At 40.0% G+C, this 27,320-nt stretch overlaps 1 protein-coding gene across 9 annotated transcripts in view; it reads left to right on the top strand.

The window, feature by feature from the left end:
- The first annotated feature begins 6,471 nt into the window (after positions 1–6,471).
- Positions 6,472–27,320, top strand: part of gab1 (GRB2-associated binding protein 1) — a 219,579-nt gene continuing 198,730 nt past the window's right edge. For 3 of the 9 annotated variants that reach the window (XM_060851711.1, XM_060851709.1, XM_060851703.1), the window contains exon 1: positions 7,724–8,181. In XM_060851711.1, the coding sequence (XP_060707694.1) occupies positions 8,110–8,181 (72 nt within the window). In that variant the 5' untranslated portion in view covers positions 7,724–8,109. Of the gene's footprint in view, positions 6,572–7,723; positions 8,182–27,320 lie in introns of those variants that run through there. The other 6 variants (XM_060851712.1, XM_060851708.1, XM_060851707.1 and 3 more) reach the window with 4 other exon arrangements.

Here is a 27,320-nt window from a genome sequence, read left to right as displayed (position 1 = left end):
GCTGGTAGGTGTAGGGAATGCTGGATGAGTAAAGAAATAGAGGGTTTGGTTAAGAAAAAGAAGGAACATATGTTAGGTATAGACAGGAGAGATCAGGTGACTCCTTAGAAGAGTATAAAGGAAGTAGGAGTATACTGTAGGAGAGCAAAAAGGAGACATGAGATAGCTTTGGCAAATGGGTTAAGGAGAAGGGTTTTTACAAACACATTTAGGACAAAAGGATAATTAGGGAGAGAATAGGGCCCCTCAAAGATCTGCAAGGCAGCCTTTGTGTGGAGCCACAGGAGATGGGGCAGATCCTAAACGATGCATCAGTGTTTACTGTGGAGAAGGATATGGAAAATAGAAAATGTGAGGAAATAGAAAGATACATCTTGAAAAATGTCCATATTACAGAGGAGGAAGTGCTGGATGGCTTGAAACGCATAAAAGTGGATATAACCCCAGGACATGATCAGGTGTACCCTAGAACACTGTGGGAAGCTAGGAGGTGATTGCTGGGCTCCTTGCTGAGATATTTGTATCATCAATAGTCACAAGTGAGATGCCAGAAGACTGGAGGTTGGCTAATGTGGTACCATTATTTAAGAAAGTTGGTAAGGAAAGCTAGGGAATTATAGACCAGTGACCCTGATGTCGATGGTGGGCAAGTTGTTGGAGGGAATCCTGAAGGACAGGAGTTACATGTATTTGGAAAGGCAACGACTGATTAGGGATAGTCAACATGGCTTTGTGCATAGAAGTTCAAAGTTGGTGAAAAGATTTGCAACTCGGGTGCTCGTTGGTGTGGTTCTGTTCGCCGAGCTGGGAATTTGTGTTGCAGACGTTTCGTCTCTGTCTAGGTGACATCCTCAGTGCTTGGGAGCCTCCTGTGAAGCGCTTCTGTGATGGTTCCTTCAGCATTTATAGTGATTTGTATCTGCCGTTTCGGTTGTCAGTTCCAGCTATCCGCTGCAGTGGCTGGAAGCGGCAGCGGCAGATACAAATCACTATAAATGCCGGAGGAAACATCACAGAAGCGTTTCACAGGAGGCTCCCAAGCACTGAGGATGTCACCTAGACAGAGACGAAACATCTGCAACACAAATTCCCAGCTTTGTGCATAGGAAATCATGTCTCATGAACTTGGTTGAGTTTTGAAAAAGTAACAAAGAGAATTGTTGAGGGCAAAGCAGTAGATGTAATCCAAATGGACTTCAGTAAAGCGTTTGACAAGGTTCCCCATGGGAGACTGGTTGGCTAAGTTCGATCTCATGGAATACAGGGAGAACATTTGGATACAGAACTGACTCAAAAGGTAGAAGACAGAGAGTGGTGGTGGAGGGTTGTTTTTCAGACTGGAGGCCTGTGACCAGTGGACTGCCACAAAGATCAGTGCTAGGTCCACTACTTTTCATCATTTACCAATGTTTCTTTGTTGTACATCTCTATGACTCGATTAAAGGTCTATTGGGTAGTTCAGAGACCTGACTGGGGTGAGAAGCAAGTATAGCTTCTCTACTGGAAAGGGGTTTTCAATTGAGGGAGTAAGTTACCTCATCAGAAATGTTTAATTTGAGAGTGTCTGGTTAGAAATCTATATGTTATTAAAAACTGAAAACCTTTAAGCTTTCAGTTATTTTGAATATTTATTTAAGAGGACTGCACAATTCATAGGACAAGAACTGGGAATATCAGTTAAGTAAAATTTAAAGAAGAGCAAAGTACTATGGATGCTGGAGATCTGAAATAAACGACAGAAAATGCTGGAAAAACTCAGCAAGTCTGACAGCCAACTCTGGCCTTCGTCACCTCCGTATCCCTCTGACCCAATTCCACCTTGTCATCTTTTCACTATACCTGTTCTGAAAAAGCCATTTTGGATTGAAACATTAACTTTCTTTCTCCCTCCACAAATGCTGCCAGATCTACAGTTTCTCCAGGATCTCTGATTTTATTTAAGTAGAAGTTAAAGATTATATAAAGAGGGGTAATTTTTCCTAATTTGGGTCTCATAAGCAGGTTCAAGGGGTTGATTGACCTACTCCTGTTCCTATTTCTTTTGGTCTTAATAGCTTGGTTAATGGTGTGACTAGTTCTGAGCGGAAATCTTTAATTTCATTGATGAAATGATATCATAGACTTTGCAGTATCCAGTACTCAGATGTTAGTAATCTCAGGTGTACACTGAAATGAATCAAAAACCCAAAGTGCAGGAGAAGAGAAACTCAGCAGGTCTGACAGCAAGTGTTCAGAGAGCTCTGGTTTTCTCTCCACAGATGCTGCCAGACCTGCTGAGTTTCTCCAACACTTTGTTTTTGTTTCAGATTTCTAGCATTCGCAATTCTTTGTTTTGTTTTACTGAGCTGGATCATCTGCTTGGCGTTTCTAGCTGATGGTGGTTGTAAATACTTCTGCTTTGTAGTTGCACTGATGTGCTGCACTCCCCTATAATTAAAGGTGGGATATTTGTAAAGCTTCCTCCTCCTTCTGACAGCTGTTTGATACTCCACCACCATTTAGGGCTCTATGTGGCAGGACTGCAGAGCTTAGATCTAACCCTCTCCTTGTGGGTTCATCTATGTATGCTATTTCTGCGCTTAGACATGTGAGTAGTCTTGTTTTGTTACTTCACCAGACTAACACCTAAATTCAGCCCTAAATGGGAGATCTCTGATTTTTCAAGTGACTTCCTAGATGTAAAGTCTCCCAAAAGAAACACCTTCTCAACAGCTACACTGTCAAATGTTATCAGGATCTTTCAGAGTCAGAGTCATACAGCATGGAAACAGACCCTTTGGTCCAAATTGTCTATGCTAACCAAGTTTCCCAAACTAAACTACTCCCACTTTCCTGCATTTGGCCCATATCCCTATATACCTCTCCAATTCATGTATCTGTCCAAATGTCTTGTTGTAATTGCACCTGCACCTACCACTCCCTCTGGTAGTTCATTCCACATACAAATCACCCTCTGTGTGAAAGTTGTCCCGCACATCCCTTTTAAATCCTTCTCTTCACACCTTAAAATATGCCCTCTTGTTTTGAACTCCCCTTCCCAAGGGAAAAGACCTTTGCTATTCACCTTCTCTATCACGATTTTATAAACCTCTACTAGATCACCCCAACCTCCCATGCTGCAGTGAAAAAAAGTCCCAGCCTATCCTGCCTCTCCTCGTAATTCAGACTCTCCGGTCCTGGCAATATCCTTGTAAATTTCTGAATCTGCTCAAATTTAATAATACCCTTCCTATAACAGGGTGACCAGAATTGTACACAGTACTCCAAAGGTGGCCTCATCAATGTCTGCACAACCTCAACATGATGTCTCAACTCTTACACTCAATGGTCTGAGCAATGACGACAAGCTTGCTAAATGCCTTCTTAACCACCGTATCCAACTGTGATGCAACTTGCAATGTCTTCTTTTACTCTTTTAAACTCTGGAGACGCAGGCATAGCTTGTCCGATCTTTCCTCTTAAGACACTGCATTCTTTCCAGGTAATAGTTGAATAAATCTCTCAAGTGGCCCCAATGCACTTATGTCCTTCCTTAAATAAGGTGACCAATACTGAATACAGTAATCCAGATGCCTTGTATAAATGAAGCATAACCTCCCTACTTTTGTATTCAATTCTACTTGTGATAAATGATCAAATTCTTAGCTTTCCAAATAACTTGGTGTACCTCCATTCTAAGCTTTTATGATTCACGCCGCTCTGCCTACACTCTTTCCCTCTGCACGGTGGAGCTCTACAATTTTTCCTAATTAAACAGCATGCTTCTTTTTATCTTCCCAATAAAATGGACTATTTCATTTTCCCACATTACACTCCATTTGCTACATTTTTGCCAATATATTTAACATATTTTTGTACAATCTTTCTGTCTCTTCACAACTTACTTCACTACCTATCTTTGAGTCATCAGCAAACCTGCCAATTTACCTTCAATTACTTTAACAAAGTAATTTACCTGAATTCTAAACAGTTGAGACCTATATACTGATCCCGAAGACACACCACTCGTTATATCTTGAAGAAAGTGAGGACTGCAGATACTGGAGATCAGAGTCAATAATGTGGTGCTGGAAAAGCACAGCTGGTCAGGCAGCATCCAAGGAGCAGGAGAATTAATATTTTGGGAATAAACCCTTCATCAGGAATGAGGCTTGTGGGCCAGGGAGCAGAGAGATAAAGGGGAGGCTGAGGGGGGGCTGAGGGTAAGGTAGCTGAGAATGTGATATGTCAGAGAGGAGGTGGAGCGGATAGTTGGAAAAGACAATGGACAGGTCAAAAAGGACAGTGCCGAGTTAGAGACTTGGGACTGGGATAAGGTGGGGGGAAGGGAAATGAGAATACTGGTGAAATCCACTTTAATGCCTTGTACTTGAAGGCTCTCAAGGCAGAAGTTGAGGCATTCTTCCTCCAGGCATCGGGTGTTTAGGGTTTCATGATTGAGGAGACTGAGATAAGTGGGGGGGAAGGAATCCTCCATCACCAACTCCTAACCATCCGACGCCTGGAGAAAGAACGCATCAACATCTGCCTTGGAACCCTGGAACCACATGGGATTAATGTGGATTTCACCAGTTTCCTCATTTTCCCCTTCCCCCCACTTTATCTCAGTCCCAAGCCTCCAAATCGGCACCACCCTCTTGTCTTTCCCATCTATCTGCTCCACCACCACCCCCCCCCCAACCTATCACCTTCTCTCCCACTTTCATTTACCTCATGCATTCTCAGCTGCCTTCCCCTCAGCACACCCCCGCCTCCCATATGACTTACAGCCCCCTGGACCACAAGCCACATTCCTGATGAAGGGCTTATGCCTGAAATGTCAATTCTTCTGCTCCTCGGATGTTGTGCCAGCATCACACTCTTGACACTCATTATATCTTGCCAACCTGATAAAGACTCATTTATGTACCTACTCTCTGCTTCTTGTTAGCCAGGCAATATTCTATCCATGTCAATATGCTACCCTCTGGACCTTGAACTTCAATATGACATCTTAATAAATGCCTTTTGTGAACCTAAATACAGTATATCCATTTGTTCTCTGTTATCCACAGCACGTCTTCAAATTACGTTAAATGTATTCAAGTACTTTACTCTGATTTTTTCAAAAAAACTTGCAACATTTTCCTATGACAAATGTTAACTCCCTTCTTTCTATTGCCCCTTTTCAGTAAATGAGTTATATTCACAATCTTTCAAACTAATGCAAACATCCCTGAATAAAGGGTGTTTTGGAAAATTAGAACCATCTCACTCGTGACATCGTTCAAAGACTCTAGATGAAGTTTATCCGATCCCAGCTCCAACCTTTACTCTGCACCACTTGTCTGGTGATTGAGATTTGCCTGCATTCCACAGATTCCTCTCCATCCATTCAACTCCTGATTTATCATTGTTTTTAGAATTTACATATATCCTCTGGAATGAAGATGAATGTAAATTACCTATTCATCTTTGTTGCCCTTTCCTGGAATCTCCCTTAATCATCCACCTTTTGATTTTTCCCACCAAAGTGCATGACCTCACAGGTTCCTACATTAAATGCTTTCTGCCAATTTTTTGTCAGTTCATTTAACCTTTCTATATCCCTTTGTAGATTCCTAAGTTCTCAATGCACATGTCCTCCCGCCTATTTTTGTAAGTAATCTAAATCTAATCATTTTTTGTATCATCAGCAAACTTACATACATTATACTCACTCCTCTCTTCCAAATCATAAAGGTGCATGGTAAATACCTGAGGGTGTTGTGGCACTCCATTTGTTTTGTATTTCCAGCCTGGAAAAGACTCACTAACTGACTCTCTACTTCTGAGTTTCAGTGCAAAGGAACCCTAATTATTGACACATGGTGTTAGTTTGTTTTAAACCTTTAAAAATTTTTCCAGATCTGACATTCCTCACCTTCATAAACACAATATTGAGAAAGGTAAACAGAAGGAATTCCAAACTAGTGCACCACATTCAATGTGTTCATTCCAATTATTTATTTGTACAACAATATAAAAATAATTTATTTATAATTGGCATGTTACTAATCAACATATTCTTCCATTTATGTTAAGATTAGTATAGATAAATACAACACTTTACAACAACTTGTAAAAGTATTTGCCAGTAATATAAGTATAAAACCTTGCAACATTCTCGAAAATATTTAGTCATTATAACTTTTGATGTAAAAACTTCTTATATTGATTTTGGCTGGAACCAGGAGTTGGACTCATCTCAGTCCAAGTAGCCATTAACCAAAAGAGGCTTCAGCATTCTTTGAAGTCTACCTTACATGTCAATTCAGCTCCTTTGCATTGTCTGACTCAGCAGATCTTTCCAAACAGTTCCACGATTAAGTCATCAGTGCACCCCAGCTGAACAAAACATCTCATATCACAATCCATTGCAACATTACTGTAAATGGGCGCGTTCAAACAATTTTAGGTGCAGAAATCGATCTTGCACTCGGGATAGGTTGTTTAGAAACGCGCTCCTTTTGGGGCATGCGGTGCGCACTCACACTAACTAGGATGTAATGACTCCGTCTGGAAAAAGTCGAGCAGAACTGTTTTCATCCTGGTAGGTCATCTAGTTCATGATTCTTTCCCGGTATGATCAGTGGTACTTAAATATATACTTTTTAAAAAATAAAAATCAAATTGACTTTTTTTCTTGAAATGTGGGAAAAGAAATGTTGAACCAGTCCCTTGTTTGCTTGGGGTGGGGGTTGCAAGTCGTTGTTTTTAATTTTCAAAGTGAACAGGGTGGGGGCGTCGGTTGTTTGGTGTACGCAGTAGCTAGGAAGGCCTTCCATCTCTCTGATTAGTTTGCGTTCTCCCAACTCCCACTCCACGCAAACTCAGAAGGAGTTTCACCTTCAAGTGAGCTCCAGGAATCTGGAACATTTTTTTCGCCTGCATTCCACAGATTCCTCTCCCAGCCGGCGTAATAATTTTTCTCTTGACACGATTCCATAATAGAAGTGGCTGGCATAGCAACCCTGCACTTCTGCCAAAACATTCCTTTTTTTAAAAAAAAAGTTGAAAGTGTCTTTTACAAAAACGCGGAAAAAAAACTAATTTATAAATTTAAGATCTTAAACGAGGAAATACTGAATCTCATCGATTCTGGCAGTCAGATTCTGGCGAGATCACTGTTTGTATTCATTACACCCTCGGTCCATCAATGAGTTTTCCCCATCTGTGCCCGATTCCTCCCCACAGCCACGGGGTGGAGGGCTGTGAAACGGGATGACTCCCATTACCAGACGCTGGGTTTTACACCACTCCTGGGAAATGTAGTTTTATTATCGAAAACTGAGGACGGACTCTCCTGGTAGCTGGGCGGAGAGGGAGTGGACGTCTCTTGGCGTTGAGGGGGAAAGGCCAGTCTTCATCGATCAGGGTCCCCTGTCTCTAACACTGCTCAACACGTATCGGTTACCAAAGCAGACCCAACTCTGCGGTACAACAGCTTGCATTAGAGATACGTGACCGTGACCTTCCCTATGTCCTGCAAGAGGCGGTCTCCACCCTGCAAGACTTACCTTTCCAGTCCATCGGGACAGGGAAAGCATGGAGATAAATCACTGGGGATAAAGTATGTGGTATTTGCTTGAAGGGAGAGAGAGCGAGAGGAACTGGGGAGGGAGTTTTAAACTACAAATCCCAGAATTCCTCCACCTCCCCCGACACACAAACACACACATATACATAAACTCACCCTGGAGCACGTCAGCTCACGTCGGGAACGTCACGGAATAGTTGGATCGGTTGCAATCGGTGAGTTTTTGTTGGTGAAGTTTGTGGACCCGAGGGCAGTGGAGCTGTCAGTCAGCGGCACGAGTGTCCGGCTGGGACGACAGTGGACAGGGCGGGAGAGTCAGTGTCCTCCTTCCCTCCCACCACAACCCTGTCTGTCCAACCATCAATCATCCCGAGTACGGCTGCTCCGTTCCCCCCCCCCCCACCACCACCAAGTGTGTTTGAACAGTGGAATCGTGATAGAAAGAAGTACCTGGGCTGTGCTGGGAAAGTTAGTTCAGACTTCACTGGGGCTGGATCTGAGAGAGGCGATCCTGGTTTGTCTCCACAGCCCTTTTACCGTGAGCGAGAAAGATGAGCGGCGGCGATATCGTCTACAACGGCTGGCTGAGGAAGTCTCCACCGGAGAAAAAGTTGAGACGTTACGTAAGTTTTTTTTGCCTTTATAAAAAATCGAAAACATTTTTGCATGTATTGCAGAATAAAATGCGGTGGTCGTGCTGTAAAAGTTTAATATTTACCTGTACAATATTAACTTACCCTTCGAAACAGTAGTCGACTATTCCTTTCGGCAAAACATAATACTCGCACTCAAGAATGCAGTAGTTACAAAGTAACTACTGGCAATTGTCCCTTACACTTTAATCTTGCTAATATGTAAATTAGGATTATTTGGAATTGCTGTGCGTGACATTTTTATTGAAAAATCAGTTTTGAGTTGTGGCCAACATAGGTATGGTCCATTTAGTAGTTTTATTTCAGATTTTCAACGTTTGCAGATCATCTTTGAAAAAGCAATGGAGTCCTTTGTTTGTGGTGAGTATGTTCTGGTGTTTACTTTTTTTGACGGAATTGCAGTCACACATGGCTGAACGCAAGAGAAATCTCCTGTACGTTGAACAGTGAGAGGTTTGAAGAGACAGTGGCTGAATCGCACACTGTCAGAAAGCAAGTTTCCAGGACGGGACACACCCATTAACTTGGCTGCTGCTTTGAGTACATTTGAGGTAGAATTAGAATAGTATTCTAATGCAGGTGCAATGCCAAGCGACTTGGAAGGATGAACTATTTGTTAGTAATGTGTGGAAATCTCTTGCGAAGTCACGGGTCTCACCCCAGAATTTTCTTTAGTGCTGCATATCATTGAACTGAGGCATTTTGTCTGGCGGCTGAAAGGAAGTTAGACTGTTTTCAATCCTAAAAGGTGGTAATAAATGGGGCTTTTCCCCAGACGTATTTCTCGGTGACCTGTGAAAGTGTTTAGGACTAGCCGAAAGTCAAGAGAACCCTGCATTCAAAATTGTCTTCAGGTCATTTCAGTCGAAATCTCTATGCTTGGCAGAGGTTTATGTCATCGCTTAAAATTTTTAAAAAACTTTCCCTGCAACTGAATTGTTCCTTAGAATTAGGCCACTCAAAGCTCACATGACGAGTTGCAATGGTTTTACTACTAGGTAGTATATAACTTACAACACTTAACTATGTGAGGTTTTTCATACTTTAGCCAATAGATTTAAAGAACAAGTGGGCTAATTATTTACTGCAGCTTGAGAAAATAATTGTTAGTGGTAGGAACTTTGAACCTTTTTTTGTTTTGTAGTACCTACTTGAAATAATAACTTAAGGTAGTCTTAAAAGACTAGTTTTTATGGTGATGTGAAATGGTTGTGACTTAGTACATTTGAAATCATTCTTTTTTTAGATATATCTTTTTAAAGATTTGTTTGTGGAAAATATGAATTTTCTTCAAGGATTTTACTTGTCTCATCTGCTTTCCTCCCACAATCCAAAGATGTGCAGGTCAGGTGAATTGACCAAGCTAAATTGCCTAGAGTGTTCAGGGATGTGCATTATCGGTGCTAAATGTAAGGTAATAGGGTAGGGGAATGGGTCTGGGTGGGATACTCTTTGGAGGGTCGGTGTGGACTTGTTGGGCCAAATGGTCTGTTTCCACACTGTAGGGGTTCTATTCGATAAACTTTCTCTGATTATGGTTTAAATCAGTATGATAAAACTGAGTCCAAATCTTTGGGTGAAATTTTACTAAGTCTGTACTAGATTCTCTTAACTGCTTCTGGTTAATTAAGTAGGAGAAAACTTCAGATTGATGAAAGCAGTAAATCTCTTGCTATTGTTATTGAATGGTTGTGTGTTTATTGTTTTTAAACTGAGATTGAAGTGTTCAGAAATGAATATTGCTTTCTGCTATCTAGTTGTACAGGAAAGAAGAGGATTTTTGACACTTGCCAATTCTATTACAACATCAGTCAGTGACTCTATTTGCATATAGAACAAGCCTCTATCAACTTTTTTCATTAATAAAAACGTGGAGTGAATAAATCTGTGCGTGCAGTTTCTACTTTATCAAGCATCAGTCCTGTGTTCCCATAATTGTTTGTTAATGTAAGAAATTATTAAGAATAGGACTTTGGTATAAATAGCAATTGTTTGTTTGCAGCAATACTTTTGAGCCTGGAGGAAGTACAAGTACTAGATTATAGCTGTGTTGATTTAAGTTAACTAATTAAATTATTCAATTCCTATTTTGTAGTAATGCCAGAGAAAAAAAAACATTTGAAAAGTTTGTATTTGGCTCCCCAGCTAAGACAAGAATGGATTCAATGTCTGCTGTACAGACTGCAATAATGTAATTAATAGCCAATTATTTCATTTTTGAAGTGCAGACACAATTATTTTATAGGCAAATATGGTAGTCAGACTATGCACAATAAGGACTCAAGCATTAATGAAATAAATAGACACAATCACATTTGTATTGACTCATGGATAAATGTTGGCAAGGACCTCAGGAGTATACACTTGCTCTTTAAATAATGTATCACAGGATTTTCTCTATTTACCTTGATAGGTGAATGGCACCTTGGTTTGAAGACTCCTCCAAAAGATAATGTATTGGCATGTCATGTTCTCTTTGTCCCATTCTGGTGTGTCATTACTGATTATGTACAGATGTGTTTGAAGTGAAACTTGACCCTCAACCCTTGACTTGGCAGTGAGACTGCTATGATTAGTGTGGTGTTGGAAATACACAGCAGGTCAGCAGGCAGCATCTGAGGAACAGGAAAATTGACTTTTCGGGCAGGAGCCCATCATCATTCTAATTTCCTGTATCCTCACTTTCACCTAATGAGTCTGCTATCACTGGCCTAAGCTATCATCTTTATTCAGTTCTACAAATTTAACACAAGCATCCTAAAGTCATTGAATTCTCCCTCCTACTCACCCCACCCCCCCCACCCCACCCCATCCACTCCCTGGCTTCTCCTAGCAGCACAAACAGTCACAGATTTCATTTACATAGTGTATTTAATGTAGTAGAACAGTTTTAATGTTTTTAAAATATATTATCAGACAAAACTTGTTACTGAACTACACAACTGGCCCATAGCTTGGTCAGACATAGACATTAAGAAGCATCTTTAAAGGAAGCAGATAGAATGAAAGAGTGAATTCCAAAACCTTGGACCAAATATTTGAAGGCTTTGCTTCCAATGTTGAGTCAAAGAAAATTAAGAATGGGGAATATCCAACACAGGAGGAACACAGATTTCTCATAGTCATGTGGAGATCACAGAAAATGCTTCCTCTTTTTCTTTCCTATCATGTGTGGAATTGATTTTATGTGTACCAATATCTCAATGATTTGTGCCACAAGTAGAAACAAAATAACTTATTTTTTAAAATCTTACCATCAGAAGAAACAATGCAATTCCTAATCATTGATACAATAATGTGCAAGTCTACAAATTTTAACAGATTTACTGAATTAAAATTTAAAGTTACCTATGTGCCATTAGAATGTAGATTGTAAATACTGTACCATACTACACTCTCATGAGAGATACATAAGTTTAAATATAATGCAAAATCTAAATACATTGAATTAGTAGCAATGGCTGAAGATAAGACTGGGATCTTCTGTTTTTTGTCATTAGAGCTGAGACAGTTTGCCTTTTGAACTGTTAGAAAATATCCCAAAGGCAACCCTTCCTACTTTGCACTTTTTTTTAAAAAAAACTAATGAATAATGAGGAGAATAGCACACCATTTCTTCACATCAACAGTTGTAATCAGTGAGGGATGAATTGTCTCTGGTACAGAGCAAGTTCTGTTTTTGTGAAGTGGCAGGGTGAAGAATATTAGTGTGGGAGATAGCATTTTGGTGAACTAAGAATTTAATACGTTTCTTTATTCATTCAAAGGATGTGGATATCACTGGTTAGGTCAGCATTTATTACTCATCCCTAATTGCCCATTGGATAGTTAAGAGTCAACCACATTACTGTGGGTCTGGAATAACATGTAGGTCAGACCAAGGAAGGATGGCAGTTTCCTTCTCTGAAGGATATTAATGAACCAGAGGGTTTTTTTTTCTTCCCTCATTCATGGGATGAGTGTGTTGCCAGCATTTACTGCCCATCCCTAATTGCCCAGAGGGCAGTGAAGACTCAACCACATTATTATGGTTCTGGAGTCACATGTAGACCAAACCAGGTAAGGGGGCAGTTTTCTTCCCTAAAGGGTATTAGTGAACCAGATGGGTTTTTCTGACAACTGACACTGGATTTATGGTAATCATTAAACCAACAATAATGCGACGAGGCCATTGCCTCTTCTCTACTTCTCCAAAACAGACAATGGTTTCATGGTCATCTGGATTGTTAATTCCAGATTTGTTTTAAACTTTAATTCATATTCTACCATCTGCCATGCCAGGATTTGAACTCTGGTCCCCAGGATCATTATATTACACCTACAATTGTTTTTTAAAGATCTATGAATTGTGAAGCACACTGTCTTCCACGTCAATGGGGTCTTAATGCTCGCAGAATTGAATTGGAGAGTAGTAGTATTGGAAGTACAGGCCGTTTAAAAGGCCCCATGAGGTAATCTCAAAAGAACCATTGTACTATTATTTAGAAATCTGGACTAGGATTCCAAAACTTACTTCAAACTCTAGAAATGCTGTATTTTTTAATAGCCCAAATATCTTTGGGATCAGTCTTCCCTTAATTTTTACAAAACAAAATTCAAACTAATAACTAGATCAACTAACCTAAAAATCCTCTTAGGAGCTCAAAATAGCTTATATGTTCTTAAACTGGCTTGCTGACTTTCCCAATTTTCTACATCTTTTCATATCACCACTCCCTTCCCCTGAACCTGCTTTTGGGAGAGTGGTTGCAAGTTGGGAAGGTCACGGACAAAACTAGGAAGTGGTAGAGATCATGAGCAAGGAGCAAGGAAGACAAATTCTGCAAGATAGTTTTGAGCTCCAGGAATTGATTGACTTGGATTTCTGCTGTTATTTCATTTGATTTAAACTTGCCAGACTTGACTCTTAGCTTAGGCTCACCAACAACAGGAAACTATCAATTCTGCTTGAGGGCTAGATTGGCAGTAAACCTCATCCAACATTAGGAGGTGTGCAGCTATAATAATTAAATATACAACACTTGATGACTGTTACCAAGTTGCACAGGCCTGTAGTATAGAGGGAACAGTAGTTACTAGGGTGGGGTGAAGTGTTGGAGTATTTGAGTGCTGAGAAAGAATTTGAAATTTTGAGCTATTCCTCAATGGAATATCGTAGGTTGTTAGTAATTAATTGAGAGTTACAAAGAGTAGCTTTCAGCCAGTTAACCAAATGACTAGATTATTAGTATTAAGTTGTTCTTATTAAAGGAAAATTGATCTTGAAAACATTTTTAACACTTTATAAATACAGGGAACTTCTAATGATGTTTGTGTGAATGACCAGTGAGTGTGCAAGTATACAGCAGTGTTTTAGAACTCAAGATGTTTTGAGGGTGCAAGGTGAGGGACCCACCTGGAAGGTATTGGAATAGTTGAGCCTCAAAATGACAAAGGTATGGATGAAAACCAGGTGGGCATATGAAGCAATCTTATAGTGATGGAAACACCGTCTTGATGATAGAGTGAATATGTATGTAATCATCTTGGCTTGCTCCTACAACTGCTGTCAAACTATGTTAAAATTGAGTTCTCCCAAACCTTGAGGAAAAACATGTTGGAAGAAAGACTGCAAACTTGCACAAATCAAAATCCTAAAAATACAAAAGCTCTGGCAATCTTGGGGAAAACGGCTCTTGGCTATTCTCAGTAATTTGGGGAATTTAATACTGATTTTTGTACTACTTTCACATTTCAAAATAAAATATGGGTTGAACCAATATTACCTTTTTCTGTTTGATTTGAATCCATCATGATGTCTGTTTTTCCAGATTAAATATCATTCACGTGTGCTATTGGTATTGTAAGGTCTGACAAATGAGACACTTTTTCGCTTGGACACTGCAGAATTTCTCTACTCCAAACTTTTAAAATGAGATGTACTAGACATACGTGTGTTTTTGTTTTTTAAACTACCAGTTACTTTCAATCCTTCTTCTATCTCTTGTATTAAGAGAATCATGTGGCTCATCTGTGCTGCTTTTGAGCTCTGATCTCTATAATGATCAAGTAAACAAGATGACAGGACTGTTCGGGCTCTTTGTGGAAGTATTGAGTGCATGGTAAAAATCATTTGTCATCTGCAGAATACGCTGGAAACTCTGAGCTGGTCACCTAATGTATTAACATTTCTGTCTGTTATATTTTAATTCTGAAGAAGGACCCACACCAGCAGCTTGAACACATCTTTTTCTTCACATGATTTTCCAGGATTGCTGGTTCTTATTTCATATTGATAGCATTTGTATTCAGTCTGAACAATGACAATGCAAACTTTGAGAATTGCGATAGTCTGTCCCTTACGGCTTCCAGTTGTTTGTTAATTTTGCAGAGACCTCACAAAATCAAATTTTCACTGTTTTGCGGTCTGCAAAATCATGATATAGCAAAACAAAAGGAAGTTGCTGAAGAGGAGAAACGATTTACAGCAGGAACATCTCCTAAATGTAAAAGCACATTCAGATTGAAACTAAATGTGTAATATCCGGGTTGTTCTCTAAGAGGTAGTGGTGTCAGCTGCTTCCATTCAGCACTATAGTTAATACCAGTCGCAGTCTAATGAAAGGCTTTGTAACTGATAATTCTAGTATATCTCCCTTGCCCAGTCCAACCTTAATATTAGTAGGTCTCCCTTGGGTTAGGCTAACCTGCAGTAATTGTTTTTGTTTCTGTTCTGAGAACTTCAGTTTCACTTTTTTTTTGTATAAAAGAGGTATGGTCTATGTGAAGGCTTCTTCACTCCCCAGCAGTGCATAAACTAGTATATGAATGTTGACTTGCCTGAATGTCTCAATTTTCTCTTAACCCTGAAATTGACAATGAGGTAAATGGAGTTAAACTTTGATCATGCAAGGGTTATGTAAACATTGAGAACAATGCTGCATCTGAGTTTGATTTAAAACTAGGATGAATGAAATTAATGGGGGTTGTCTTGTTCAGATTAGTAACTGGTCCTGGTCATCTTGAGAGATATGCAGTTATTGTTGTTGTGTGCCCAATTTTTAAGGGCAAATCGTCTGTTTATCATTTAAATAATTATTGTGCAATGACAAAAACTTCGGGGGAAATAAGCAAAATGTAGAATAGAGTTGGTACTTGACTGTGTACATAGGAAGCTATGTCAGTAACAATATAAGATTTGACAGAATGATGGAGTGACTCTGAAAAGAAAGCAATAGTGTAAATGTTTTATTAAGTCTTAAGTGTGTTTAGTTATTAGAATGGGAATAAATAGCTACTATGATTTTAAAACTTTAGACTTCAGAAATCATTTTTATAGGATGTAGTGCACCCAACTTCCTACAAGACTAACACCCACAATAAAGATGATGTGGATTTAGTATTGATCATCATACATTACAAAAGCTACTAAATTCAGACGAATTAATAATTTCATCAGTAACTGGTGTGACAAATGGGAAATGGGTTATTTTGGGGCAGTAGGCATGCTTTCCAGCATTTGCAACTCCAGGTACTTTTGGGGACTGAGCGGAGGAAGCCAGACTCCAAATCTGACTTGGGAGTTCTTCATACTGATACTGTCTGAAATGGAAAGCATTGAAATTTAATGAGAACACAAAAATGATTTTTTATTCACTGGTAACAGGGAGAAAGAGTAACACTGATGTGATGTCAGAATTTTGGAAAGTTTTTTTTGGGCTGAATCCAACAGTGGTTTATTATTGGAAATAAATACCAGGAATTAGACTATGATCTTCCAGTATAGTGCCTCGATTTTGCAAACACTTGTTTACTCCCTGCCTTTATTCTTGAAATAAGCCTGTTGGTAAGATGTGTCAAATTTGTCTGTAGGATTATTTGAAAATGTATGGTTATCCATTAAGCTTCTATCTGTCTAAATCATTGCTCATCTATTATTTACCCGAATGTATTGATTTGTCTTGGACACATTGGTTTCTATATAATAAAACATCTTAAATTCATGGCAAAGTTTAACTGACTTTCAAGTGAAAGTCAGTTTTTTTTTACCTTGGTGTCAACCAGGGTGTAACTATTTTAAGTAGGAGAAGAAACCAAGTTACATTTTTTATGTACTTAGTAACATCAGTCTTGAAACTCCAGAATATCCAGTGATCATTATTGTCGACCGACCACGCAAGTGCTTAACGTGCCATTGCATGAATACAGGAAAACCCACACAAATTAGCTGAATATTTTATAATCTGATTCATGTATTTGTTGCATATTTGTTTAAATAACCACTACTGTTCATTTTCACTGTCAGTAAGTTTCTGCATTTTAGATGCCAACCAGGAATTAAAGAGCAGGAATATCATACCTTCTAGCTTTTGCTATGAATTTGATGACCTGTTAAAGAGAGATGGAAACTTGTTTTCTTTTCCTATTTAATAGTTATGTATGAATTTCACTACACTGTGTAAACATTGAAAATTTATAGCTGAGCTGCAGCCATTTGGCCCATGTCCACGCTAGCTAAAAACGTGCTGTACAACAAAGTCTCAAGTTCCTGCTCTTGTCCCCTAGCTGAATCTAATATGAAACTTCAACTGAATGTACAAGTAGTTTTAAGTGCAATAAGCATTTCTGCTTCAGCCATTCTTGTGGACCATTAGCTCCAGCCTTCTAGGAGCCTTTGGTTGGACAAGAAATTCTCCATTATTCTTTACTCCTTGCAATTACTTTAAATCCATGTCCTCAATAATGTCTTTGCTAATGGTAATAGATTCTTGCTATCCACTCTGTCCCAATTCATCTTCTTTGGTCTCCTTCATTCGAAAGGAGTAAACTCTAATCAATCAAATCCTTCGCTTGTAGCTAAAATTCTCCATTCTGGCAACATCTTTGTTAATCTTCTCTAAACCTTTCTAGTCTGCTTGCATAGTTTCTGTAATGCAATGACCAGAATTGCATACAGTACTGTAGCTGTAGTGAATTATGTGGTCTTAGTATAGCCTTGTCACTTTTGTACTCTATGCCTGAGCTATTAAGGAAGATGTACCATGTAACTCTTTACCAACTTTATTATTGTGCCTGCTTCTTTGGACACTGAGGGCCTGTGCGCTAGTGGTCCTCTCTGTGTAATTTATTACATATTATCTAGCCTTGTTTGACATCTCAGAATTCATTTGTTTCACTTTTTTTTCCCTAGCCAAATTCCACTTGCCATTTTTCTACCAGCGTACCGGTCAATTTGTCTCTTCCTACAGTCTATGACTTTGTTCACGACTATTCGCCACAGGGCCAAATTTCATATCATTTATAAACTTCTCTTTAATTATTAAAAATCACAACACCAGGTTATAGTCCAATAGGTTTAATTGGAAGCACACTAGCTTTCAGAGCGACGCTCCTGTCAATCACCTGATGAAGGAGCGTCACCCCAAAAGCTAGTGTGCTTCCAATTAAACCTGTTGGACTATAACCTGGTGTTGTGTGATTTTTAACTTTATACACCCCAGTCCAACACTGGCATCTCCAAATCATGTTTCTTAATTATGGTCTCTTTTCGTGATCCCTGAGGGTGAACTGTAAATCAGACTTTTTTTCCCAAAATGAGAAATTATTGATAACATTTCACTTTGTAGCTTTTTGCATTGATTCTAATTTAATTAAATTTGATCACAGACAAATGATATTTCAATAACAAGGCAAATTTCACTTTAAATAGTTGACACAACAAGAATGCATCTTACACAATTACAAGAACCCACATGACTTCCCAAAAACATGACACCACACAGAACCAGAGTTCTCTAGCCCAACATCTGGTATGTGAAATCTTTCGCTTTTCCAATCCTTGAATTGCATTCACTTGGAGCTGTATTCCATGTGAATTACAGAATCAAGTATCCCTTCAGTGCAGAAAGAGGCCATTCAGCCCAACCAGTCTGCACCAACCCCTTGAAAAGCATCTCATCCTATCCCCAAAACTGTGCATTTACCATGGCTAACCCATCTTGCCTACACATCCCTGGATACCTTGGGCCAATCCACCTAACTTCCACATTTTCAGACTTTGGGAGGAAACTGGAATGCCTGGCAGAAACCCGCATAGACATAGGGGAGCTTGCAAACTCCAAAGACAGGTTCGATTCCAGCCTTCAGTGACTGAGTCAGTGGTGCAGTGAGGCAGCAGTGTTGACCAGTATTGCCTCAAAATATCGTTGAGATCCACCAAATTGATGGTCTACCTAAGTGGCATACAGTATTCCTATAGTTAACATGACAACTTGATGAAACATTCATAAAGACTACTTTCTCAATCACATTTAGTAAACCCCATTAAACATTCTGGTTGGCTGTGTCAAAACTGAAGGAGCAATGGTAAAATTATCCAATTTACAATCTCCTCTCTAATGCTGTCTTCGACTCTATACACTCAGTCAAAATGAAATGTGCATGTAGCACCTTTTGTAAATGTAGCCTCTCTGTTCTTGTGCAGCTCTTTTATGTTAACTTCCTCTTTGTTGGTACTACTTCGCCATCAAAGGTTGCTAGGTTATATGGGCCAGTACTACTGAATTTTCAAGAAAATTTTTGTCTACTATAAACAGCCTTCCAGTCACAAATACATTGACCAGTTACAATTGGCTTCCTACCACAGAGCCAACTTGAACCAAATTTTTGAATCAAATCAAACTCCAAGGACTCTGTTTCTCATGGAATTTTGTCAAAAGTCTTGCTAAAAATCCTTCACTACCATCAGACACACTATCTTCTGTGACTCTCCTTATCACCTCCCGAAAAAATTCTATGAAGTTTGTCAGTCATTGATACTTCCACTTGGCTAATTCTGCTCTGGATATTCTTTTGAAATTCAGGTGTCTACTTTTCAGAGTCCAGTCTTTCTCCAAGTTGGCAGGATTCAGAATAAATATCTTCCTATGTCTAGCTTTTCTTGACATTTAACCTGAAATTGTAATTTCCAAGTCATTGTTTCCAAATTGCTTAATGCCTTAGCAAAGTTGATCTTCTCCTGAACTAAAATGCTTTTGACCCTTGTATCTTCCTCCCTTTTTTAATAACTGTGCTAAATTCAGTTTAATTATGCTCACCACCAGACACATGCTCAGCTTTCTGTCCGAACAAAAAGTATAGAACTGCCCCTTCTCCTTTTTCCGACCAGCTGATTCTCCTATTTCATTTTAAGAATTCCATATTTCATTGTCACTGACACTCAGCATTGGAGCTCCCCCAGGGGTGTGTACTCAGCCCCCTACTATACTCACTGTATACCCATGACTGCGTCGCCAAATACCAGATTAATGCCATTTACAAGTTAGGTTAGATTAGATTAATTAGTGTGGAAACAGGCCATTTGGCCCAACAAGTCCTCACCGACCCGCCAAAGCGCAACTTACCCAGACCCATTCCCCTTCATTTACCTGTTCACCTAACACTATGGGGCAATTTAGCATGGCCAATTCACCTAACCTGCACATTTTTGGACCGTGGGAGGAAACTGGAGCACCTGGAGGAAACCCACGCAGATGCAGGGAGAATGTGCAAACTCCACACAGTTGCCTGAGGTGGGAATTGAACCCGGGTCTCTGGCGCTGTGAGGCAGCAGTGCTAACCACCGTGCTGCCCCCGTTTGCTGATGACTCCACCATAGTCGGTCGAATCTCAAATGGAGACGAAACAGAGTACAGGCAGTAGATGGAAGACCTGGGAAAATGGTGCACTGAGAACAACCTAGCTCTCAATGCCAGCAAAACGAAGGAACTCATTATTGACTTTCGGCGGGATGTTACTCATGCCCCCTACATGTTAACAGCACAGAGGTGGAACAAGTGGAGAGTGTCAAGCTCCTGGGAGTGGTCATCCACAACAAGCTTTCTTGGGCTCTGCGTGTGGATGCAATGGTTACAAATCCCAATAACATCTCTGCTTCAGGCAGCTGAGGAAATTTGGCATGACGACTAATATCTTTGCCAACTTTCTCAGGTGCACCATCGAGAGCATTCTGTCTGGATGAATCACTACCTGATATGGCAACTGTACTATTCAAGATTGGGGACGGTTACAGAGAGTGGTGAACTCAGCCCGGACATTCTCAAAAAGCCATCCTTCCATCTATAGAATCCATCTACCAAGCCCGCTATCGAGGAAAGGCTGCCAGCATTCTCAAAGATCTATCCCATCCTGGCAATGTTTTTCTACAATTTCTCCTATCAGGGGGAAGGTATAGACGCCTGAACATGCACCAGCCTGTTTTGCAACAGTTTCTACCCCACTGTTGTTGGAATTCTGAATGGACTCTCAAATTCTTAACATTCGCCTGTATCTGCGTTTTTGCTGCTTTTTACATATCTATGCTACTTAACTCTGATCTGCCTGTATTGCTCACAAGACAAAGCTTTTCACTGTGCCTCGGTACATGTGACAATAAATTCAATTCAATTCAATTCAATACCCTCCACCCTTTTTATACTGATGTAATTCTGGTTGATATTGGGGTACATAACATCTACCATTATTGCTGCCCTTTTTCTTTTTGCAGTAATCAGCAAGTAATATTTGCTTTCACTCTCTCAACTCTATGGATCTTTATTATACTCCAAGTATTATGATATTTTCTTCATGTTTCAATCTATGTGGCCTCCGTTTGTGATCCTTCTAGCATTTAAACTCTTGCAGAGCTTGGGGTTGTTGCTTTAAACATGATTATATCTTTTTTTTCTACTTGTATCTTGATTCTATTTGAAAATGTAACCAGGACTTTTAAGCTGCCTTTCCTCCTTACGCTACTTTTCAGTAATAACTAATCCATTTGTACTTGCAAGAATCTGTGTGCCCTGAGCTCATCTGCCTGGAAGTATGTATCTTTCATAGTTTTTGTTTTTGGATTATTCATCCATTAATCACTAAACTGCTTTGTTGACGTTTTTCTAGCCTTTGTTTCCTTGCGATTCTATGCTTGCTTATTTTCTACTTCCTCCTATTTCCAGCTTTGCTTCTCTTCTTTTTCAGTATTAATGCTTTGGTTTTAGTTGCTCTTTTTCAGGCTGGTTTAAAACTTCCACAACAACAGTAACGAATCAGCCTGCCATGATATTAGGGCCAGTACTATGGAGATGCAACTTTGTCTTGTATGGGATTTAAACCCCATAGGTCCAGTGCCTCACGAAAGGCCTCCATCTCCTGACCCAGCTGTTTTTTTGTACTTTTATAGTCATTGCTGCATAGTTCCAGGATACTCTGGAGTTTACTACCTTTGAACTCCTGTCTTAAATTCTTGCTGAACTCCTGAATTCTTCCTGCAGGATCTAACCTCTTTGCTAATTCTTTGATAAAGCTATAAACAACAATATTTACTTCCCTAACATGGGATCAATCTGAGAGGGGAGAGTGAGGAATTAATGTACCATCCTGAAATCATCAGCTGCTTTGGAAGAAACATCAGTTTGTCTTTTAACAATAGAAACCCCCATTTTGTTGCTTTCTAACTTTGAACTATACCAGTCCCCCTCGCAGTTACATCATCATCTGTGCCACTGTTACCTTGTCTCTGACTGTTTTCCCCAGAGGTACTCTGTGGGACTGTTGCACTACCTTCCTAGTCATACTTGACCTTTTGGCATTTACCCATTCTCTCTCCATTTTGCTGTAGGGTGCCACCTTAAATATGCTACCTGCACAGTTCTCCACCTCTTTGATGCATGATAGTGCAGCTCAACCAACACCTCAATCAAGTTCCTCCACTTTACAGCACTCCCTGCCTATATGATTGTCCAGAGATCAGAAGCATCTAGCGTTTCCACATGGTACAGATATGATTTGGTGGAGCTAAGTTCTTTATTAATATCTGAATTCATTACACTACAGTAGTATTTAAACATTCCATGAATAAAAACTTGGGGCTTGCTTAGACTTAAATTCAAAGTTTTAAGTGAACTTATTAGATTCATTATTTTGTAGTCTAACTCACGTAGTGAGAAAAGACAATTGTAATCACCCAGTCACCTACCTGCTATGATGACTTTTGTGATTTTTTTTCTTTTGTCTGTGCTTCAACTGTTGCTGCCCGAGTCCCTGCTTTAAGAACTGTGCATTCGTTGAAAAGTAATTGTAAGTACCTGCTACTCCTGTAGATGGCACTATGCTTGGTATTTTCAAAGTTGAAACATTTTGTGCTGTTTGATGGAACAGTTTTACAGGTGAGCGTACGTTGCTTTGCAGTTGCAATCTTTGGCTGTGTTCTCACAAGTTATTCACCTTTTGCAAATTTGTTTTCATCGACCATCCTTCCTCAATAACTAAATTTTCTAAGGTTCATAAGGGTTTAAACAGAAGCTCAAACTAAATAGATTAGATTAGATTAGACTTAGTGTGGAAACAGGCCCTTCGGCCCAACAAGTCCACACCGACCCGCTGAAGCGCAACCCACCCATACCCCTACATTTACCCCTTACCTAACACTACGGGCAATTTAGCTTGGCCAATTCACCTGACCCGCACATCTTTGTGACTGTGGGAGGAAACCGGAGCACCCGGAGGAAACCCACGCAGACACGGGGAGAACGTGCAAACTCCACACAGTCAGTCGCCTGAGTCGGGAATTGAACCCGGGTCTACAGGCGCTGTGAGGCAGCAGTGCTAACCACTGTGCCACCGTGCCGCCCAGGTCGTAACACCATTAAACTTATCTATTGAGTTATCTGTTACACATTTTTAATATCTTCATTCAAATGTTTTGCCTGAAAGTGTTCAGATTTTACCAAAGCCTCAGCTTGAGTCTGATGTTTTTGCCCACAGCCATCTATGCCATAGCCTGCCGTAAAGTTTGGCCATCCTGCTGTGTTGTTACCTCCATTGTCCCCTAAGGATCTATTCTTGACCCCTTGTGAGTCATCTACATACTACCACTTGCTGTCATCACCTGAAACACTATCAGTTGGAATGACATTATGCAGCTCTACATCCCTTGACCCAAATGTACAGATGAAGTCTTAATGAAGAGTAATAAACAGTCTTAAAACTGTTTGTTCAGCATCCAGTAATTGTTGAGCAACTATTTTCCCCAACTAAATATTGGGAAAACTGATTTTGTTTTCTTCTGGTCCCTGTCATAATTCAGCTGGGGAATTCACAATAGGACTCTGGTATGAAGGTGGTAAGGTTTTATTAGAACTACACAAGGCACTAGTCAGGTCACAGCTGGAATACTTTGAGCGGTTTTGGGCACCTTTTACCGAAGGAAAGATAATACTGGAATTTGAGGCAGTCCAGAGAAGATTTATCCTGGCTGAAAACTGGTATGGAGAGACTGTCTTCTGAGGGGATGTTGAGTAGGTTGGGCCTTACTCATTGGGGTATAGAATAATACAAAGCAAGCTTTTGAAACATAAGATCCTTAGGTAGGTGGTCAGGGTAGACACGGGTCACTGAGGATATTCAAGGCTGAGATTGTTATTCAGTAAAGAAATCTATCTATTATAGGGCAAAAGGTAGGCTAGGAAAATCGGTGATCAGATAAGTAATGATCTCATTGAATAGTGGTGCAAACCAAATGGACTGAATGTTTTACTTCTACATCTTTATGGTCTTTAGCATCCTGTTTGATCTAGGATGAGCTTTGAAACATTACCAAATTCCATTATCTTAACATTGCCTGACTGTGCTTCATCTCATCTGTTATTGAAGCCTTCAACAGTACATTGTTTTTTTTAGGCTTGAATGAATTCCTGACCAGCCTCTCATGTTCTGCCCTAGCAATTCTGATCTCCCTCCTATCGGAGGAATGTTGTGAAACTTGAAAGGGTTCAGAAAAGATTTAAAAGTATATTGCCAGGGTTGGAGAGTTTGAACTATAGGGAGAGGCTGAATAAGCTAGGGCTGTGTTCCCTGGAGTATCTGAAGCTGAGGAGTGACATTGTTGAGGTTTATAAAATCATGAGGGGCATTGATAGGATAAATAGACAAGGTATTTTCTCTGGAGTGGGGGAGTCCAGAACGAGAGGACATAGGTTTAGGGTGAGAGGGGAAAGATTTAAAAGGGACCTAAAGGGCAACTTTTTCAAGCAGAGGGTGGTGCATGGAAATGGAATGAGCTGCCAGAGGAAGTGGCGAGGCTGGTATAATTACAGCATTTAAAAGGCGTCTGGATGGGTATGTGAATAGGAAGGGTTTAGAAGGATATGGGCCAAGTGCTGGCAAATGGGACTGGATTAAGTTGGGATACCTGGTTGGCATGGACGAGTTGGACCGAAGGGTCTTTTTCCATGCTGTACATCTGTGACACTGGTTGAAGTATTCTACAACTCTGATACCTGCCCTAACTTACACCAAGTAATATTAACACATCATCCCCCTTCTATTTGCTTACCTATGTTTGTCTCTGGTTAAGTAACACTTGGATTCTAAAATTTGAATCGGTGTTTTCAATTCCTCCCCTCACTAATTGAAATATCCTATAGCATATTTGCACTTCCCTCTGGCCTCCATGAGAACCCTGATTTTTAATCCTGTTTTCCCCATTTCCTTGCTCACCTTTTCATCCATTACCCAGCTATGTTTACACTACCCCCTCCCTTTCTATCATTTTCCAATCTCTTGACTATTTGTTCTTCAGCCTTACTCCATCAATCTTGGTCACATGCTTCCAAGAGGCCAAAGAGCAATCTGCTCTCCCCTTCTTTACTGTGGACTTCCCCATGCCTTCAGCTGCCAAGACCCTAAACTGTTGAATTCCCCTTCTCTGCTTTTTTAACTTCTCTAATTTCCTTAGCTGGTTCAATGTCAAATTTTGTTTCCAATGAGGCCGTTTGGGATGTTTTATTCATAGCTTTTGGCTTAGTAAGTACAAATTATATTGTTCCGTTCATCTGGATTGTTGTCTGAGCATATATTGTAGCTAAGCTCTGAGGGTGCACGTACTGTTGAGTTAGCTTTGATGCTTTTTTGTCTCATAGCTTCCTGCATGTTTTACCCAGTAATTCTTCAAAACATTTTTGTAATTTAAGAGTATAAATTCCAAAACTTCAGTGACATACCATTTTTATTTGTGATGTGTTTCGGCGTGTCGGTGTGGACTTGTTGGGCCGAAGGGCCTGTTTCCACTACTGTAAGTAATCTAAACAAAGACAGCCAATGTGCAACAGAAAGAAAATTACACTTTTGGTAATGCACCTGATGTGGCATTTGTCATGTTCTGAAAATCAGAACAACTGTATTAGAGAGAAACTGGAGTCTGAGATTCATTTAATCTTCAGTTTACAGGATAAAAGTTGGATCATGTTAACTAATTATCTGTTTGTTTGTTAACAGAAAAGGTCAGTACCAATAATTTAACTAGATTAGTAGAAGCAATCAGGTGATTGTTATTTCTTCATTATTCAGCAGATTATCTTTTAAATTTTGGAAGCAAACAAAGTCTTGTCAAGGGATTATATACCTTTCCTTAGGAAGGGAAAAGAAAACTAACTGATTAAATAACATATTTCAGCACCAGAGCAAGAAAGATTGTGGTTGAGAGATGAAAGGAATATAAAAGGAGGGAGGTTCTTGCTACAACTGTACAAGGCATTGATTCGATTATACCAGAAAGACTCAAAACAGCTTTGGGCCTCTGATCTCGGGAAAAATTGGAGGCAGTCCAGAGAAGGTTCGCTAGGTTGATCCCAGGTATGGGACGGACTGTCTGAGAAGAGATTGAGTAGGTTGTATGTCCTCATTGGAATATAGAGAAATGAAGCAACGTTATTGAATCATCCAAAAGTCTTCAGGACCTGACACGGCATATGCAGAAAGATTGTTTCACCTTGTGAGAGAGTGTAGGACTAGAGGGGATCGTCTTTAGAATAAGTCTGAGTTGAGGAGAAATCTCTTCTCGGAGGGTTGTGAATCTGTGGAATTGTTTGCCATAGAAGGTTGGGTCACTGAAAAATCTATTTCAGCCTTGAATACAGTATATTTAATCAAGGAATCAAGATTTATGGGGGAAAAGACAGGAAATTGGAGTTGAGGATTACCGGATAAGGCATGACCTCACTGACCGTGCAGACTCTGGACTGAATGACCCATGTCTGCTCCTACATCTTGCGGTCTGAAAAACCGATTCAGTTTGATGCTTCTTTATATAACATTAAGTGAATTGGTTTGGCTGATGGTTGGCATTCATAATGTTGGGTACTCAGGATGAGATGAAAATTGCTTGGGCACTGCCATTGTTGAGGATCGGTGTATTCCTCATTGGATGTTTAATTGCCCACTACCATTCATTACTGGGACTAGTCTGCAGAGTTCTGACCTGATCTGTCGCTATAGGTTTATTTAGCTCTGTCCACAGCATGCGTGTAGGCTGTGTTGTTGTGTTAACATTTTTAGATATGCCTGGTGCTGCTCTGTTGGTGTTCTTAGTACCTGCCACAGGTCATACATGGCAGGTAAGTTCCTTGGTACTCAGCCAACGTTTGTCAATAGTTGTGTTACTGAGCTGTTCTTGAGGTGGATGTTAAAGAACCACATCGAGATTGCAAACTGAGGTTCTTTTTAATTGGCGTTCTAGTGAACAAAAGCAGTCGATAGTAATGAGAATGCGGTTTCCTTATGTTTCACTCTGATGCATAGCTGAAAATACACTGGGGCAGAAGGTGAATTTGGTCTCAGCAGCCCTGGCCCTAAAAGCACAGGAAAATTCAATCGTGGATGACCAAGTTACAGATCCTGTGGGGAGTTGTCGCTTTAACCATAGGCTGTATTTCCCAGTTGAACTTATTCACAAGTGAGAAATGGGTGTGTTTGGGCTACCAATGAGCAGTGGGGAAGGTGAGTGCTGGCATATCAGCTGGAACACCCGAGAAAGTGGGGTTTGTATATCAGTGGAGTGGAGAGGCTGCAAAAGTCAGGATCTGCAAAGGAGAGAGTACAGGTTTAACCCTGCCGACAAACATTCAGCTAACTGACAACTGGGAAAATGTGAAGACACTGAATGTTGGGTCTTTTAGCTTAAGGCTGCATGAGTTTAGGAGCTTTTTTTTGGTGGGAGTGGGTGGTGAGGTGGGAGAAATATTGTGCTTGCTATTGTATTGAGCACTGTTAATTAGCAAATGTTGATACTGACAAGTTATTTCATAAATTGCATCTGT

The sequence above is a fragment of the Hemiscyllium ocellatum genome, chromosome 36 (genome assembly GCF_020745735.1).
Source record: "Hemiscyllium ocellatum isolate sHemOce1 chromosome 36, sHemOce1.pat.X.cur, whole genome shotgun sequence".
Classification (NCBI taxonomy): Eukaryota; Metazoa; Chordata; class Chondrichthyes; order Orectolobiformes; family Hemiscylliidae; genus Hemiscyllium; species Hemiscyllium ocellatum.
Note: the sequence above shows the minus strand (reverse complement) of the source record. Positions and strands in the feature narration are given on the sequence as shown.